General features: G+C 39.2%; 1 protein-coding gene across 1 annotated transcript in view; it reads right to left on the minus strand.

The window, feature by feature from the left end:
* LOC134678439 (uncharacterized) overlaps positions 1-17,143 on the minus strand; it is an 81,586-nt gene that overhangs the window by 7,787 nt on the left and 56,656 nt on the right. The window contains exon 3 of the mRNA XM_063537016.1: positions 1,011-1,184. Within this exon, the coding sequence (XP_063393086.1) occupies positions 1,011-1,184 (174 nt within the window). The remainder of the gene's footprint in view (positions 1-1,010; positions 1,185-17,143) is intronic.

Raw genomic sequence — 17,143 nt, forward strand, 5'->3', positions numbered from 1 at the left:
CGATATTATTGTCAATTTCCATAGTAAAATGAATAGCAAGACAATGAATGACAGCAAGTCACAACAGTAGTGCAGTTGTCGTTGGAAATGGACTGCAACCTTTACCTACTCAGACCGATTAAGGCATTAATCTGATTACCGCGGGTAATTTCCAAGCTTTCCTGGCAATGGCCGTCTTCACTGCGTCAGCTACATCTCTACCATCACAAAGAGAATGATTACTTACCACAAGCAACTTGCACGCCTGATGAGTGGCGTTGGCCCTCGGCGGCGCCTGGTCGTCGCGCGTGTGCTGCGCGGTGGCGCCGCGCGCGCCCCACTTGCGGCCCTGCTGCGCCACGCCGGCGACCAGCGCGGGCGATGACAGAGAGAATGATTACTTACCACAAGCAACTTGCACGCCTGATGAGTGGCGTTGGCCCTCTGCGGCGCCTGGTCGTCGCGCGTCTGCTGCGCGGTGGCGCCGCGCGCGCCCCACTTGCGGCCCTGCTGCGCCACGCCGGCGACCAGCGCGGGCGATGACAGAGAGAATGATTACTTACCACAAGCAACTTGCACGCCTGATGAGTGGCGTTGGCCCTCTGCGGCGCCTGGTCGTCGCGCGTGTGCTGCGCGGTGGCGCCGCGCGCGCCCCACTTGCGGCCCTGCTGCGCCACGCCGGCGACCAGCGCGGGCGATGACAGAGAGAATGATTACTTACCACAAGCAACTTGCACGCCTGAATGGCGTTGGCCCTCGGCGGCGCCTGGTCGTCGCGCGTGTGCTGCGCGGTGGCGCCGCGCGCGCCCCACTTGCGGCCCTGCTGCGCCACGCCGGCGACCAGCGCGGGCGATGACAGAGAGAATGATTACTTACCACAAGCAACTTGCACGCCTGAGTGGCGTTGGCCCTCGGCGGCGCCTGGTCGTCGCGCGTGTGCTGCGCGGTGGCGCCGCGCGCGCCCCACTTGCGGCCCTGCTGCGCCATGCCGGCGACCAGCGCGGGCGATGACAGAGAGAATGATTACTTACCACAAGCAACTTGCACGCCTGAGTGGCGTTGGCCCTCGGCGGCGCCTGGTCGTCGCGCGTGTGCTGCGCGGTGGCGCCGCGCGCGCCCCACTTGCGGCCCTGCTGCGCCACGCCCGCTACCAGCGCGGGCGATGACACTTCTAGGGCGCCGCGCTCCCATTCTGACAGGTTCTCCTGTAACAAGAATAAATCTTTGGTAAACTTCGAAGATAATGGGAAGGGAGTGGTATTATTTCGTACATTGTCCTTGATAATTATTTTTAGGGTTCCGTACCCAAAGGGTAAAAAGGGGACACTATTACTAAGACTCCCCTGTCCGTCCGTCTGTTTGTCACCAGGCTGTATCTTATGAACCGTGACAGCTAGGCAGTTGAAATTTTCACAGATGATGTATTTCTGTTGCCGCTATAACAACAAATACTAAAAACAGAATAAAATAAATATTTAAGTGGGGCTCCCATACAACAAGTGATTTTTTGCCGTTTTTTGCGTAATGGTACGGTACCCTTCGTGCGCGCATCCGACTAGCACTTGGCCGGTTTTTATTACTGTAAAGGGAGCGGATATCGGTATGATTAATTGGGATCAGAACTCCTAGTGTAAATTTCATTTAAAGGCGTGTCAGACATATTTACGCATTTTAAACGCAAACGAGTACGTCACGTCACGCTATCGAATGAAAGGGTCTAGCAGTACGGTTACCATCAGTTTGTCACTGACATAAACGCCGTCGAGAACGTAATTTACTTTCTATACATCTCGCTCGCACTCGCATATTAGGTTGTTTTTTTTGACATGACGCACGAAGATTTATGCAAATATTTTTATATGTGTATAAAGTGGGTATTAGTGGCTACTCATGTATATTTTTTTTGTAGGTGTACCTCCGCGAATAGTATAAAAAATAATGAGAAGAAAAATAAAATGTTTATTTTATAATGAAGTATAAGGACATGATGCAGGTTAAACATATTCATTTTGTAGTCTATTTAATTGTTGTCAAATATAATTTTGTTTGGTTAATCTAACTTGAACGGTTTACAAAATATGACACTTTCAATGATACACTGATGATTTTACATTATCCTGAATAACTCGAAAACAAAAGAAGATCGAGGACTGATATTAAGCATAGAGAGTTCTTAGGACCTGCCAGTACACCACCTGAAAGAATGACCAAATCCGTCGTTGGGGGCACTTCTTGTTCGCTTAGCCTGCTAGACCCTTTACACTTGGGGTACAGTCACAAAAGAGATAGGTACAGAAATCAATCTACATACAAAGCGCGCTCGAGCAACGCACACATAGACACTGCTCACGGACACGATATCTCGGACCAGTTGGGACCAGTGCGAGCGCGAGTGCCATCCGCTTGAGACACGCGTCTGTGAACTTTTTTGTGCAATAATGGAGAAACAAAACAAAAAGTTATTATAACTGTACAGTGGACGGTTGTTTAAATTCAACATTAACCGGTGAATTGTCGTTTTTTAAGCTACCAGTGGTTTCAGAGAGAATGCGTATGCGAATTTATTACATTGTATATGAGAATGCGAATTTATTACACTTTAAAATATAATAATCGTGCATTTCGCCAAACTCGAAATCATCGCCAGATATTTTCTGTGGCAAATCTGTAATATAACAATGACATTAAAATGAAAATAGCTATTTGAGTTATTAATGTCATTATTAATTTATATTTCCATTCTTCCCGTTTCATCCTCAACAATAAATCAAACAACTAGATACGAGATACGATACGATGGATACGAGTGCCACTACCACGATAGTTTTTTGTGCATAAGTCATAGTTCGCAACAATCGCAACCCTAGAGCGACCGCCGACCGTAGGTATGAAAAGTAAAGTACATACATGTGATTGACTTCTGTACTTATCTGTTTTGTGGTACAGTTAAGAGCGTTATTGTTTGTTAGTATATACAGGAATGCACTGCGTCAGGCCGTAAGGCCTTGTAGCATCCGAATACCTAATCGAGACGAAGAGCTTGTTGATTCAGGGAGCGTGATACGTATAAATATTCAACTAGCATGCGCCGGAGTTGATTCGACTAACAACCATCTACGTATGAAGCCTGCATCCTGCGATCCTGGATCATTTAATATCAGAAACACAGTATGAAGCTTTTATTATACAGAACCCGAGTTCACTACGCATAATTATAATAATTTAACCGCCGTAGACTGATATACATATAAGACAAATAGATAAAATCGGGTTTATTTCGCCGCGGTCTGATAAATAAGACGAAACTTCGTGTAACTTCGTACCGCCGGCTATACGAGCACGCTCTATGAAAAATTCTATGGCGGTTAAAAGGTTTATCTGGGAGACAGAGCTTTGGTCGGAAAACATATAAAAAACTCATAAATGCGCGTTTTCCCAGATATTTTAACAGTACCTACACACAGTGCAGGTGTTATTTTAAACGTCAAACTTCTATGAAATTATGACTTATAAATAACACTGGCACTGCGTTTGCTATCAAAATCTCTGCAGACTTTTCTTGGTCTAACTCTACCTAATTTTACTAAGTGACAAAAACGTGACAATAAATATTTTATAATCTAAATAGCTGTGATGCCTTTTTGCAAGCTGTACGTAAGTAACCATAATAAATCTACATGATAATTGTTCATGCTAATATCAGCGAAGCAAACACAACAAAATCACTAAGCAATATTTAACCCAATTGCCATACAATATGGTCTAAATTAGCTCAGCTCTCACGTTTTAGTATATGAAGTGCTTACTCGTATTAGTATTTGAACGTTTTTTCAAAGAAGGAACGGCGAATCTTCCACTGCCGTCACTGCATTCGAGGAAGCAATGAGGTGACATTTACAAGTAAAACTTATTGTTCTGAAAACTCGTTTGATCGCTTCCTTGTACGATTTGCATTTTGGGGTTCCGTGTTTCAAAAATAAACTGGTCATAGATGTATTTATTTCGGGATGATTATGTAGTTTAGAAGTGTATTCCCATTTGTCCCCGGCCCACGGACAGATGGGAATGATATATCGTCGGGTGGGAATGATAGATCCACTGTTTTGTCAAGTCAGGGCGTATTTAACATGTAAGGGCCACTTGCACCATCCCACTAACCCGAGGTTAACCGGTTAAACCTTTAACCAAGTGTCAAATTATACTGGTAACCATGGTAACTCCAGGTTTAACCGGTTAACCCCGGGCTAGTGGAACGGTGCAAGTAGGCCTAAGGCTTACTAACTTTTTCTTGCCACCTATTGCTAGGTCATACTCATGTATTGAACAGTATATCACTAAACGAATGGATACGTGAGATACAAGTTCCATTCATTCTCGCAACGCCATTGTGCGTTTCGTGGCACTAATTAGATCATTGTTGGGATTTCGTAAGACATTGTTCTTTGGTGCTAATAAATTGATCCAGTTTTTTAATGGGTCGGGGTCACTTATGGTGCGGAAACTGCGGAATGATGGCATAATGTGATATTAAAATTATTAAGGCCCACTTGCACCATCCCCCTAATCCGAGGTTAAGTAGTTAAACCGCTAAATCAGTGTGAAATTGTATTGGTAACTATGGTAACTTTAGGTTTAACCGGTTAAATCCGGGTTAGTGGAATGGTGCAAGTGGGCCTAAGAGAAAATAATAATGTTCTTTTACAGTAATAAGTAAATACAAAAACCATGATTATATTGCGAGCCGGTTTTTAGCGCACGGATTTTTTTAATGAAAAGGTGGTGGAATACGAATATACGGCCCACCTTATGGTAAGCGGTCACGATAGCCTCTGGATAACGCTCTTTCTTGAAGGTCGTATCGCTGGGAAATACGACGGGCAACAGGTCATTCCATAGTTTAACTATGCGGTCTAAAAATGTTAAAATGTTATATGCGAAGCAGGAAAGACTAAAGAAGACATATGTACTAGTAAAAAATTGATGCGCTCTTCTACGTATTCGGAATCCTCATCTGTTTTTGTGCTCATTTGCTTTTGTTACACAAAAAGAATAACATCTGTTTTCGGAAAAGTGAGGTAGACATTACTTCCAAACCAGTCAATAGTTTCCCATCGATTACCAAGCAAAAGCCACGTTCAAACCAATATTATCAAGATCTCGTATTCACAATAGTTTCCACGGACTTCTAGGTCTTGCTTATACGGTTTTTAGGGTTCCGTACCCAAAGGGTAAAACGGGACCCTATTACTAAGACTTCGCTGTCCGTCCGTCCGTCCGTCCGTCTGTCACCAGGCTGTATCTCACGAACCGTGATAGCTAGACAGTTGAAATTTTCACAGATGATGTATTTCTGTTGCCGCTATAACAACAAATACTAAAAACAGAATAAAATAAAGATTTAAATGGGGCTCCCATACAACAAACGTGATTTTTGACCAAAGTTAAGCAACGTCGGGAGGGGTCAGTACTTGGATGGGTGACCGTTTTTTTTTTTGCTTCTTTTTTGTTATTTTTTTGCATTATGGTACGGAACCCTTCGTGCGCGAGTCCGACTCGCACTTGCCCGGTTTTTTAAAGTTGAGTGTACAATTGGCAAAATATGACATGACTGGATAAGTTAATTTCCATCGTTTTCGCATTAAATCGCCGGTCGGCATTGTCTTTAATGGCAGCCGTAATTGAGCTATTATGAGAAAATGGACTTGATTACAAGTGCTCTTGAGTCGCCATCTTGGAAACGTCATTGGTTCATGAAAACAGGCTGAAATGGTTACAACAAGTCAACAAGTAATAAAACAAGTTAAATATAGGAAAATAACTAGACAGCAATCATTAATCCATCCAGTCCAGGGAACATAAATGTATTAAAAAATGAACTACCTCCGGTAAGACTCGAACTTGCGACCATTGAAACACCGGTAAAATCGCTACTACACTGAGAGAAAAGGATAACAAAAACACACTTAGAATAACAAAAATAAACTAAATCCGGGGACAAGGAGAGTCAAATAATAGGAACAAATTGACTTTTGCAATTTCTATTAGTTCTTGCAATTTCTATTATCTGTTTGATGAAATTAGATTTAGGATTACTGAGCTGTTTGTAGAAATAAATAAACTTTACAGAAATAGTGAAACGTCTATAGTTATTACTAAACTTTATTTTTTCCCCCAGTACAGAACTGTTTTTTTTAATTCCTGGTTTAGTTTACTAATGATTTTTCTCTCAGTGTACCTACCAATACTACAAAAGCTACGGAGCCTTATATTACCACAAATGTGCGAATTTTTCCATTCCATATCCATATGGTCCTATAAATCGTGTGTAAATCACTAATCTTAATGTAATGTAGACTTACTTGACCGTTCTGTTATGCTTATTATATGACTTGTCTCCCGCCATTCAATACTTCAATAACATTCACAGATAATCACATATTATCCTCAGCCCACTATTCCAAGCTCCTACGTCCTTCCTACATCCGTTCCACTTCCTTTCCTGATGTCAGGGCATCACATGACGCTAATTATCTAGGTTCTAACCTTCGGTACTAGATTGTGGTTAGTGTGTGACAAATTGACCGTACAGTGAAACAATCATAACCTATAAATACAAGGTTGCTTGGAAACTGTTGAAAATGCTTTCATTCCATCCTATTTCAGTCATTATGTGGGCCCATCGATCTATACGAGTAGGTACATATGGCACAACTAACTGGCGATTGAGATCATAAGCTATCTCCTATACCCTTATTAGGACTAACTAAGAGCGAAAGAGATAGCATTATGACCTCAGTCGCCAGTTAGTATTGCAGTAATCACCAAAAAAATTGATGAATATTAAATGTTAGTTGTTTTTGTAACATCACATTTCAAGTCAACATAATCAAATCCCTTGTCAAATGTTTTTGTCCTATTTTGTAGCCTGAAAATAATATTTTTCATTACCGTCCAGCAGATGAATGCGTTGTTAAACAAGTTCAAAATGGTCAATGTGTCTCTTTCGCACTAACTACCTAAATAATGTACCGGTCTCTTTATTGCTGCATATCAACGTAAACACGATAACGCTTGCCAGTTCTCGTCAATGACACAATACCAGTAATATTTAGCTGCAAAAAATCCCCCTCAATAAAATTTATTTACCACGTAAAACGCATATTTCCTTGACCTCGTAAATATGTGCGGTAAGCCTGTATAGTACTTTCGCGCAAAAACCTATACTAAAGGCCTTTACAATCACTGCTAAGTACACGATCAGTTAAGTACTTAGTTACTTGTAGGTCACATGTAGGACTCTAGACTAACTAATATCTAATCTAATATCCTTCTGGGACCTTTTAGTAAAGTGGACTGCCTTTGGATTTGACGAGTCCGTAGCTAAAATAGATTATCTGTAATCATTAATTAATCAATGCATATGTGTCCCCTCCGAGACACGTCATTCAGTAAGTAAGAAGGCTACGCATACAATTTGGAATAGGAGTTGTTATGAATCCATTTTGTTTATAAGATAGGTAAATTTAATTTGCCAGTATTTATTCAGGTAAAAGTAAACGCATTTGAGTAAATAAATACACGTGCTATTATCCAATTATTTTAGTATATAGTGCATAGCACAATTGTATGTACTTATAAATTTAAAAATAAGCGAATCTCGCCAACAAACTGCAAACACAGTTTGGCGAGGGATATATTTGTAAAAAAATGTTCTGTGCTTTATGAAAAAAAATGATACATATGTTCGTTAGTACATAACACTTTTATTCGTCCGTCACTTTTATACCCTCTTTCAATAAATGAATTGCCAGCGTGCGAAGCGCCTAAGTGTGAAAAATTCTTACATCTAATTTAACAGCTGTAGCTGTCACTTTAGAGCCTCGTAATATTTATTATGTGGGAACTCTGGTTATCAAACCTTACGCTTGATGAGTTGCGGTAGTTAAAAAAAGCACGTGTTTCTCTTACAGTATACACCTCTTTAAACAAATAACTCTGGTAAATAGCAATTACGCAAGAAATTTCTTTCAAGACACCAAACTCTTTAAATAGCTCGTACGTCAATAGTGACGGATGCCGGCCAAATTAGTAATGGCACATTTGCAATTTTGTTATATATTGGATGTTCTAATACTATACATATCCCACTGCTGGGCACAGGGTGTGTGAGCGAGGCCTCGCTATGCATTTATATAGCGGTTTCCCATTCACACCACGGGTCGGAATGATGGTATGCATCCAATGTGTAAATGGGGTTAATATAAAAGGATAAACGGAAGGGTTATTAAAATAAAGGATCCTTAATAGAATTTGACTATTGTCCTATGTACTCTACAGTAGGCAAGACTCATTTTGGTTCATCGCGCCAGCCAAGTAAGTAAGCAAGTCAAAAGGGCCTCTACGTGTTTACTTCGGCTCCGCGCATGCCTCCCAACTTCCAAATGATCGGAGCAACATTGTTGAATCTGAAATATTCGGTGTATTTCTATTTGTCCCCGCCCCACGTCAACGGGGCGAACACAGATGGGAATGATTCATTCCCATTTGTTTCCGCCGTGGACAAATGGGAATACACCAAATATTCTACGCATAGTCTCAATAGCTCAGTTTGCAGAACCTGGCCGTTATCTGGACCTGAATCAATAATTCAAACCTCGCCCGAGGTCTACAAATTAAAAAAAAATCATTACTTTAATATAATTATACGTAAATATTACGTAACAAAAACGAGTCAGTTTTCCATCTCGATTGTTCTATTAACATAAGATACAATTAATATACAATAATAGTGATTAATCACTGGACGTGGTTATGCATTACCGTTGCATGGATCACGTAGACGGAAAAGTCGAACGCTCGAACGTACCACTGTAACTTTGACTTCTAGATATATTAACTATATAAAATTAAGTCTACAACTCTAAATAAATGACATCTAAAGGGTCTCATGATCAGTCAGTACCATTGAGTCTCCATTAAGAATTCAACTAAATACAAAAAGTAAGGTGCGTACGCTGCCCTGCTAAGCCGAAAAGCGCTATCTCAAAAACAAATGATTTTGTAAATGGAATTCTCAGAACTTATAGAAACTAAAGTATAAATTAGCAATGGATTTTCTTTAGAGATAGCGCCACTCGGCTTAGCAGGGCAGTACGGGTAACTTCGAAAACGGGATAATTTTGAAGCACTTTCTGCTATAGCAAGAATAAGCAAGATGTTTTGGTAAGCTTCTGGCTATCTACTAAACCTAAAATAATTAATTTTCAAAATGAGTCGTTTTCGAAGTTACCCCAATAGCACCTTATTGATTTCCTTCTGTACAAATAACCATAACGAATTGCAAAAAGTTCATAGGATAGAGTTGATGCGATAGCTCGTTTCTCTCTGGAGAACAAGAGACGAAAACGTATTCTTAATTCCTCCGTCCCATCTTGCTCATGTGAAGCGGGGGCAGATAGGATTGAATCATTCCTTTCCGAGATTAAAGAAAAAGACGAATCGCCTCCGCTTCATGTATTGGGACATTATGTTTGCTATGAAACAACTCGAATGAACATCGGCCATGTTTCTTTAAGAACATCTGTGTACTCTTTGTTCAGTTAGTGCTTTTGTAACGCACAATGAATGAAATTTTGAACAGCATTTTTAGTTGGAATATAATGAAACTATATGAATGAAAAATGGTGAGGTCTCTTGCTAACTAGCTGCTGCTACTAAAATGTATACTTTTAAAAGTATGATCTCATAAAAGGGATTTAAGCTAAATAAGTGTAACAACCTAACAACTTTGTTGAATATAGTAATTCTTCTTTCTTCTTCTTCGTCGTTATCCTCACAGCTGAGGGTCATGACCACCATAAGTAGCTCTATCAAAATACATTATTTTCTGACAACCTGTGTAAGCAAGCAAAAAACAATATCGGATGCTACGGAAAACACGTGAGTATTTCCATACATTATTTAAGTTTCAATTGGCGTTTTCTATCGAGGATTATCATCTTGACTTAGGCGCCCTGGTTGATGGGACAGAACATCAACGCCCATTTAAGCGGTGCTGGTATGATAGGACATTGTCAAAATGACAATTTAAATTTATACATGACATGACTGTCACCGTGACCAGCTAACTTACGGTCTGTAATTTGGCATAGTTTTTCCTACTAGCACTTAATTCTAAAAGACATTGTGGCACAAAAACGAAATAAGCGTGATATTAGATTAGTGAATAGTAAGAACTGTTAAGTTGAAGCTACATACAAAGTTCTTAGTTATTTTATGTATTTTCTTGTCACTGAATGATGCTGTATTTTTTTACTAGGTTTAGATACTAGAGCCCTTGAGGCTCACAGAATTTAAGTTATAATTTTATATTTGATTTGAATTTTATACGTAAAAGCTTTTATGACAGACAACAAATAACTTTGTACATATTAGCAGTCTATATAATATACTCATCTCTGTCATTATGTAACAGGTAATATATGAACTGAATACATATGCCTCCGAGACATGATAGGAATGCCAAGAATTTCCCTGACGCATAATTTAATAAAGATTATGTAACGAGACTATAACAGCATCCTAATTAAAACGCACGTTTAAGGAAATGCTTTTATAAATCGTCTTCCATAATACTTATCTAGTGCCATCGCCCACACTGATAACTGACAGTTCGTAAACCTTATTACAAAAGGCATAAGGTCCACCGATGGACAGTTTGATTGTTGCTGTTTGGATAAGTTGTCTGTCTAGATAGGTACCTGTACATATATGTATATGTATGTACATAAAATATTTATAGGTATTGTACTAAATTCATCATCTCAATGGGCAGGGGGATCCGGGAAAAGGTCCTAAACGGATTTGGGTTCCGAAAAATGGTCCAAGGATAAAATTCGATGCGAACAAAAGCTATTGATAAGAAAATATTCTAGTAGTTTCATTTTAGTCGGACCAAGCTAACTCTGCATAAAGTTTGCAGTGAACACGTGTGGCAAAAGTCGTCATTAATGTCAAATGTCTATGAATTTCTTTTCTTTTTTTCAAACACGTTAAACATCATAACGGTAAAAATACCAAACCACTGTTAACCTTACACAGAAAGTTAAATGAAAAAGAATACAATAGGTATACAGTTCATCACAAATATAAGTATTGTCATTTAAAAATATGACGCTCCCTCACTTTGTTTGGTTCCAGTCGATGCAAAGTTAGCTTAGACAGACTTTAAACAACAGTGCATGAATCGACATTATGTCGCTACGAGTAATTGCGCCTCTTAGTGATTAAAGTTTTAATTGCTTGCGTGACTTCACGTAACGCAGTGTGTTATCACGTTATCAGCAGTGATCGTACATTTTCCAACATTTTTGGTGCAGCGGAGTGGTGTTAACGGAATTGGTATAAATAATTTCCCTAATGATTAATTAGCGTTAATTACGTTAATATTAACTTTAATTTACCATTTCAGTTGAGATTATCTATACCAATTCCGTTAACACCACTCTGCTGCACCAAAAATGCTGGAAAATGTACGATGACTGGATCAGTTCGGCTGTTGTTAAGATAAGTTTCCGATGTTTTCCATGTGGAAATTTCGCTTTGGAAACTTTCTGACGGCATATCAGTAGTGGCAACCCAACCACAGAATAAATAATAGTACTAGGTACAGAAGACTCACTCTCTAACAAGACGCGTCTGTCACGATCAGCACAGATATGGCCGCTAGGTGGCGACAGCGCCACGCGCGGCTTATGGCAAACCCCAAAATTGGGGCCGAACGGATGGACTTTTAGCTACCTGTAGCAAAGCGACGAAATCGCGGAGTGAGCCGCGCCTGACCCAACGGAGAGATATTGATTGGGACTTTAAAATTCTGATCTTGGTTCAATTTTGATTTAACATTACTCTCAGTTAGGGTTGCCAACCGTACTATATTATATAGTATTGTACTATATTTTGGCTCTCTGTACTATATACTCTTGGAAAAATATATAGTACGCTAAAATACTATATTTCCGATTAAACGTATATTACACTCATGTTTAGTTTTTTTTCTAAGAGTACTATATTTTTATGAAATGTACTATATTTTTGATGCCTTTTTCTGGAAAATACTATATTCCACCAAAAAAAAGTTGGCAACCCTACTCTCAGTGCAACTCAATATTGATGCAAGCTAAACTCACTAAGGCCCACTTGCACCATTCCATTTTCCCGGGGTTAACCGGTTAACCCTGGAGTTACCATGGTTACCAGTACAATTTGGCACTAGGTTAACCGCTTAACCCCGGGTTAATGGAATGGTGCAAGTGGGCATAAGACCAACAACTAATTAAATATCGATTTTCAATCTCATGCCGTGGAAATACCAATTGGTAGAGCCCGTGTATGACAAATTGCTTGTATATTAATCAACCTAGAGGCGTGCTAACCTAACCATACCGGGCATGTATACATAATATATTAAATTTTTATGGACATTGAACGTTTCCGCGTTGCGTGGCCGGCCGATGTTTTTGATCGTTTATTTAGATCCCTAATATTCCTATCCATATTTTTTTTATGATATAGGAGGTAATAAATAGAGATGCACCGGATATCCGGTCGCTATCCGGTATCCGGCCTATCCAGCCATTATTTTACTATCCGGCCGGATACCGGATAGTGACCTATTATCGGCGAACGTTCACTAGGAAACCGGTTAAACCTGCAGAATGTAGTAGGTATAGTTCCGTTGGCCGAATATCCGGCGGCCGAATACCGGATATTCGGCTGATGGTCTGGCCGAATATCCGGTATCCGGTATCCGGCCAAACAACTATCCGTTGCATATCTAGTAATAAAGCAGATGAATCGCCTGATGGTCTGCAAATACGGTCAGTGTCACCAATGGACACCTGCAGCACCAGAGGGGTCATAAGTGCATTGCTGGCCTTTAAGATGGGGGAGTAAGCTTTTTTTCTGTAAGTGTGTGTAGGTTGTACCGATACCGGTCCGGAAATATCGCAAACGATATTGCCTTCCAAACAGTTTAGGTGTGTGAGGGTAGTTTTTCGAAAAACGGATGAACGAGAACTGCCAACCATCTCAGTAGTTAATTAAGTAAGAATTTGTAGACACTTTAATAACAAACACACACTTTTTATGTAGAATATTCGGTGAAGAAATGAAATTCTAAAAATTGGTTTAAATGTAATTTCAATTCAAACATCTCATGGTTGGTGTGGGAATACATATCAACCACAGACAAAACATCCTCTAGACTGAGCATAGTCGCGCTACCCGCTCTGCCACGCATACGGTAATTTTACTCCATGTTCGAATCGAAAGTGTCTTTGTGTGCCGTACGTGTCTTTGAACGGACCAATCACGGCACGGGACTTCGCTCACCTCGGCATCATCGGTTGCATGAAATAATTGCTCTGAACTCGGTCAAGAGGATTCCTAGTGTATGATATGATATCAACTTTTCCCCGTCCCACTTGTCAAATACTGGGACGGAAGGTAATGATTCATTTCTATTCTATCTGTACACGTTGTACTCAGACAGGAATGTTTCGATTCTTGCCTAAAGTGGTTGATACCTATATTCTTTTTATTTAGAAAATTGTAGTAACGCTTGCCGATTAAAAAGACGCTATGCTTGATAAAAAAAATAGTTTGTGAAATATCTGTTTTGATTAAGAAATACACACATATTATCTAGACCATTACCCCCATTCTACACATATAATACATTTTAGCGACAGCATATTACGTAAACGTCTCAAGAAAAACACACCATGTATAATCGAGAAAACCTGCCGAGACCAAAAACATTGCAACCATTCATCACACGCATTGCATTTTGAATCTTATTGTCAAGCAGTAAGGTTTCTTTTAGCTTGTAAGGGGTTGGTATAGATAACATAGTAATTCAATTTGAACCTTATCGTGAAGCAGTAAGGTTGTTTGTGGCTTGTGAGGAGTTGGTATAGATAATGCACGGCCTAGATTATTGGTCATACACTTGTTGTGACACAATGACATGTGTTCCGTTATTGTATGGTCGGCAAAGGGTCAGTTTCTATTTCGGAAATTCCTATAATGGGGTTAAGAGTCGCACGGACCCGGCGCTCCCATACAATCTAAGTTACGCATCATAATAAAACCACATGCAAAAATTATATTAAACTTGGCATGAAAATGTAGTTAACGTATACCGATGTGCATAATTGTTTATTGTTTTCCATCGTATTTTATCGGAAACGTTCGTACCTTTGTCATGCTACTTCAGTCAAGCTCAGTATTTTTTGTGCCGAGACTGACTGAAATAGCAAGACACGTTCGTACGTTTCCGTGAAAATACGATGGAAAATAATTATGCACTACATCTGTACTTATATGTCTGATGCTAGTTTTCGTTGCAAAAATCATATAAATACCTAAAAAGAAAATAGTTATAGAGGAGAGTAGAAGATACTTTAAATATAAAAATTCGTTTTATAAATCGATCAACTGTATGGCAGCGGCTAGGTGCGTTTGACTACTTTGGCTCCAGTGTTGCCAACTTGGCATAATTGATGCCAGATCTGGCATATTTTCACTTGCTTTGGCACCAAAATTTTCCTTTTAGCATCTGGCATATTTTTTAGCATAATTTAGTCTAAGCCAAGTTTGCACCAACTTGGCAGCAACAATATGCGCCATCGCCTTATGTGGTTCATATTTTCATATGAATTTTGACTTTTGTGGACGGATGGACGTCGACGGACTATATAAAGTTGATCAAGCAGATCTTGTCAGTAGAAAAAGGCGGCAAATTTGATAAATGTATGTGTTTTAAGTATCTAATTTCAAGTTGACATTTTAGCATATTTCAAAAAACTTTGGCATAATCTAGACACTAGTCTAGCATTTTTTCAAAATCCGAGTTGGCAACACTGTTTGGCTCTTAAGCACTAATTAGGTAAAACATTTCAAAACAAAAGAAATGTTGTTGTACGTCAGGTACTATTACCTAATTCGCATTATGTCTAGTTTGCTAACCCTACTTCGTAAGTAGGTACTTGAGCTAGAACAATAGTATCGCGGCAGGCAACGCTCACATAACTTCCTCGCAACATTGCAGGCAGCCTACCTCAATTCCTGGCAATATTTTGAGGTTACCTCAAATCACTGGTTGGAAAATATTGAGATGAGGTTAGATATGGCCAAGTATACCGATATCCAACACCCTTAAGCTTTTAAAAGACAGCGGGAATATATTTCCCACATGATTTTGTACTTCGTTTCAATTCAAAGTGAAAGGGTTCAATTTTGCATAATTTCCGACACCCTTATGCCTTATGCCTTTAGGGTTAAAACAACGCAACGCACAGAACCCTGCATTGACCGATAACACTGTAATTACCTTTGTACAATTTCTAGCATTTCCTGCTACGAAGTACTTTACGTCACAAAAGTGCCATCGATTTAAGTGTCACTGTTAACCTAGATTCCGTACCGCACTTATAAATTATAAAAAAATGGTGTGTCCTGGAACACTCGGTTGGAACGAAGTTAAGAAAGGCCGGTCACGTGTTCATGTTCATACTCATACCAAAGACATATGTAACTTCGTATAAGATGAATAAAGTCTAAGAAAAAAACGTGCCTTGGAAATCAAGAAATAGTCATTCTCGAATAGATGACGCACACACCTTTAGCCTATTCTCGGCTAGATGGCATGACGACACCGTTTCATATTTAACAATTTTAATACATAGATATCAGTGAATGAACATGGGTCAAAATGATATAAAAATAATAAAATCATTTATCCATATATATTCATTTTTTTGATAATTTTATACGTGTTTATTTTGAGTTATAGTCGTGTGTCGATAGATGGCAGTAAATTTACAGTGACTACAACATTTACTATGACAGGACCCCTCTATACTATCTATTCTTTTTGCTCATATTCATGCCCATGCTCATGCTATGTTATGTTTTTCGTGTCCGTGTCCGTTATCTTCATCCTCATTTTCATTCTCATTAGTCTCATTGTCATTACATATCTATCAATAGCATACACTTTTTTTTTCTTTTTTTTCGCCTAGGTTCCATCCACTAACCGTCCTCCAATTAAAACTTCGCCTTTTATATATTTATTTGCCAGACAGGTGATATACCGTGGCAAAGCGGCATGACAACGCAACGGTAGGGAATTAGGGATATGATCAATTTAGGATCACAGCTCATTAACTCAACTTCTCCGTACAATTGAGCTTTTTGGAATTTGTTTTTCGTTCTTAACTTTAAATTCTAATAAAAAAATCGAAAAAAAATTCAAACGAAAGAGCATACCTATGGTTATCAGATTGTATGAAATTATTTGCTAAAATGTCAATATCCAGAGAGAAAAATAGTAGAGTAGAGGGCAAAGTTTGTATTTAGAAGCAAACATCTACTATACTTTTGTTTCGATTAACGTACTAATACGCGCTACGATATTCAAACGCCGCCATGATTGGGTGAAAGTGGCGCCGCCGGCGTTTTGGAGAAATCGTTACGCGATTACTGCGCGCACGCATATATTTTGGCTTTTTTAGCCATGTACAATTATATTTAAACATATTTATAACGTGGTCTTGCGCGAATTTATTTTGTTACCTTTATTTCCGACGTCTCAACACAGGTTTCCCTGGTACACCCGGCTATAAAATATGTTTCAATATATGTTTCAAACGCGAAAGATTTACATGTACAAAATTATGCCTAAACTAGTCCACGCTCGTGACTTTGCCTGTTTCCAAAAAAATGTATTTTGTTCGCTCTTAACTCTTGTAATATAAAAAAAATCGAAACAAATAAATAATGAGCATAACTATGGAAATTGTAATATTTAGATTTTACATACAAAACGAGTAGAAATTCGCCCTATATTCATTGAATAACCATTTTCAGCATCACAAACTACGTTATATGTTTCGTAAATGTTCATGCCAAGTTTCATGTTATTTCAGCTCGTGGGTTTTAAAATGAGAGCCTAACTTCGATTATATGGGAGCGGCAACATGGCGAAGGGTTCGTGTAACTCTTAAGGAACCCTAAAAATCGTTCCCGGAACCACTCTAACGATATCTAATAACGCCTAAAATAGCTCAGCAGTAATGTCCATACCTATTAGCACAAATCG

This window comes from Cydia fagiglandana, chromosome Z, assembly GCF_963556715.1.
Source record: "Cydia fagiglandana chromosome Z, ilCydFagi1.1, whole genome shotgun sequence".
NCBI classification, from domain to species: Eukaryota; Metazoa; Arthropoda; class Insecta; order Lepidoptera; family Tortricidae; genus Cydia; species Cydia fagiglandana.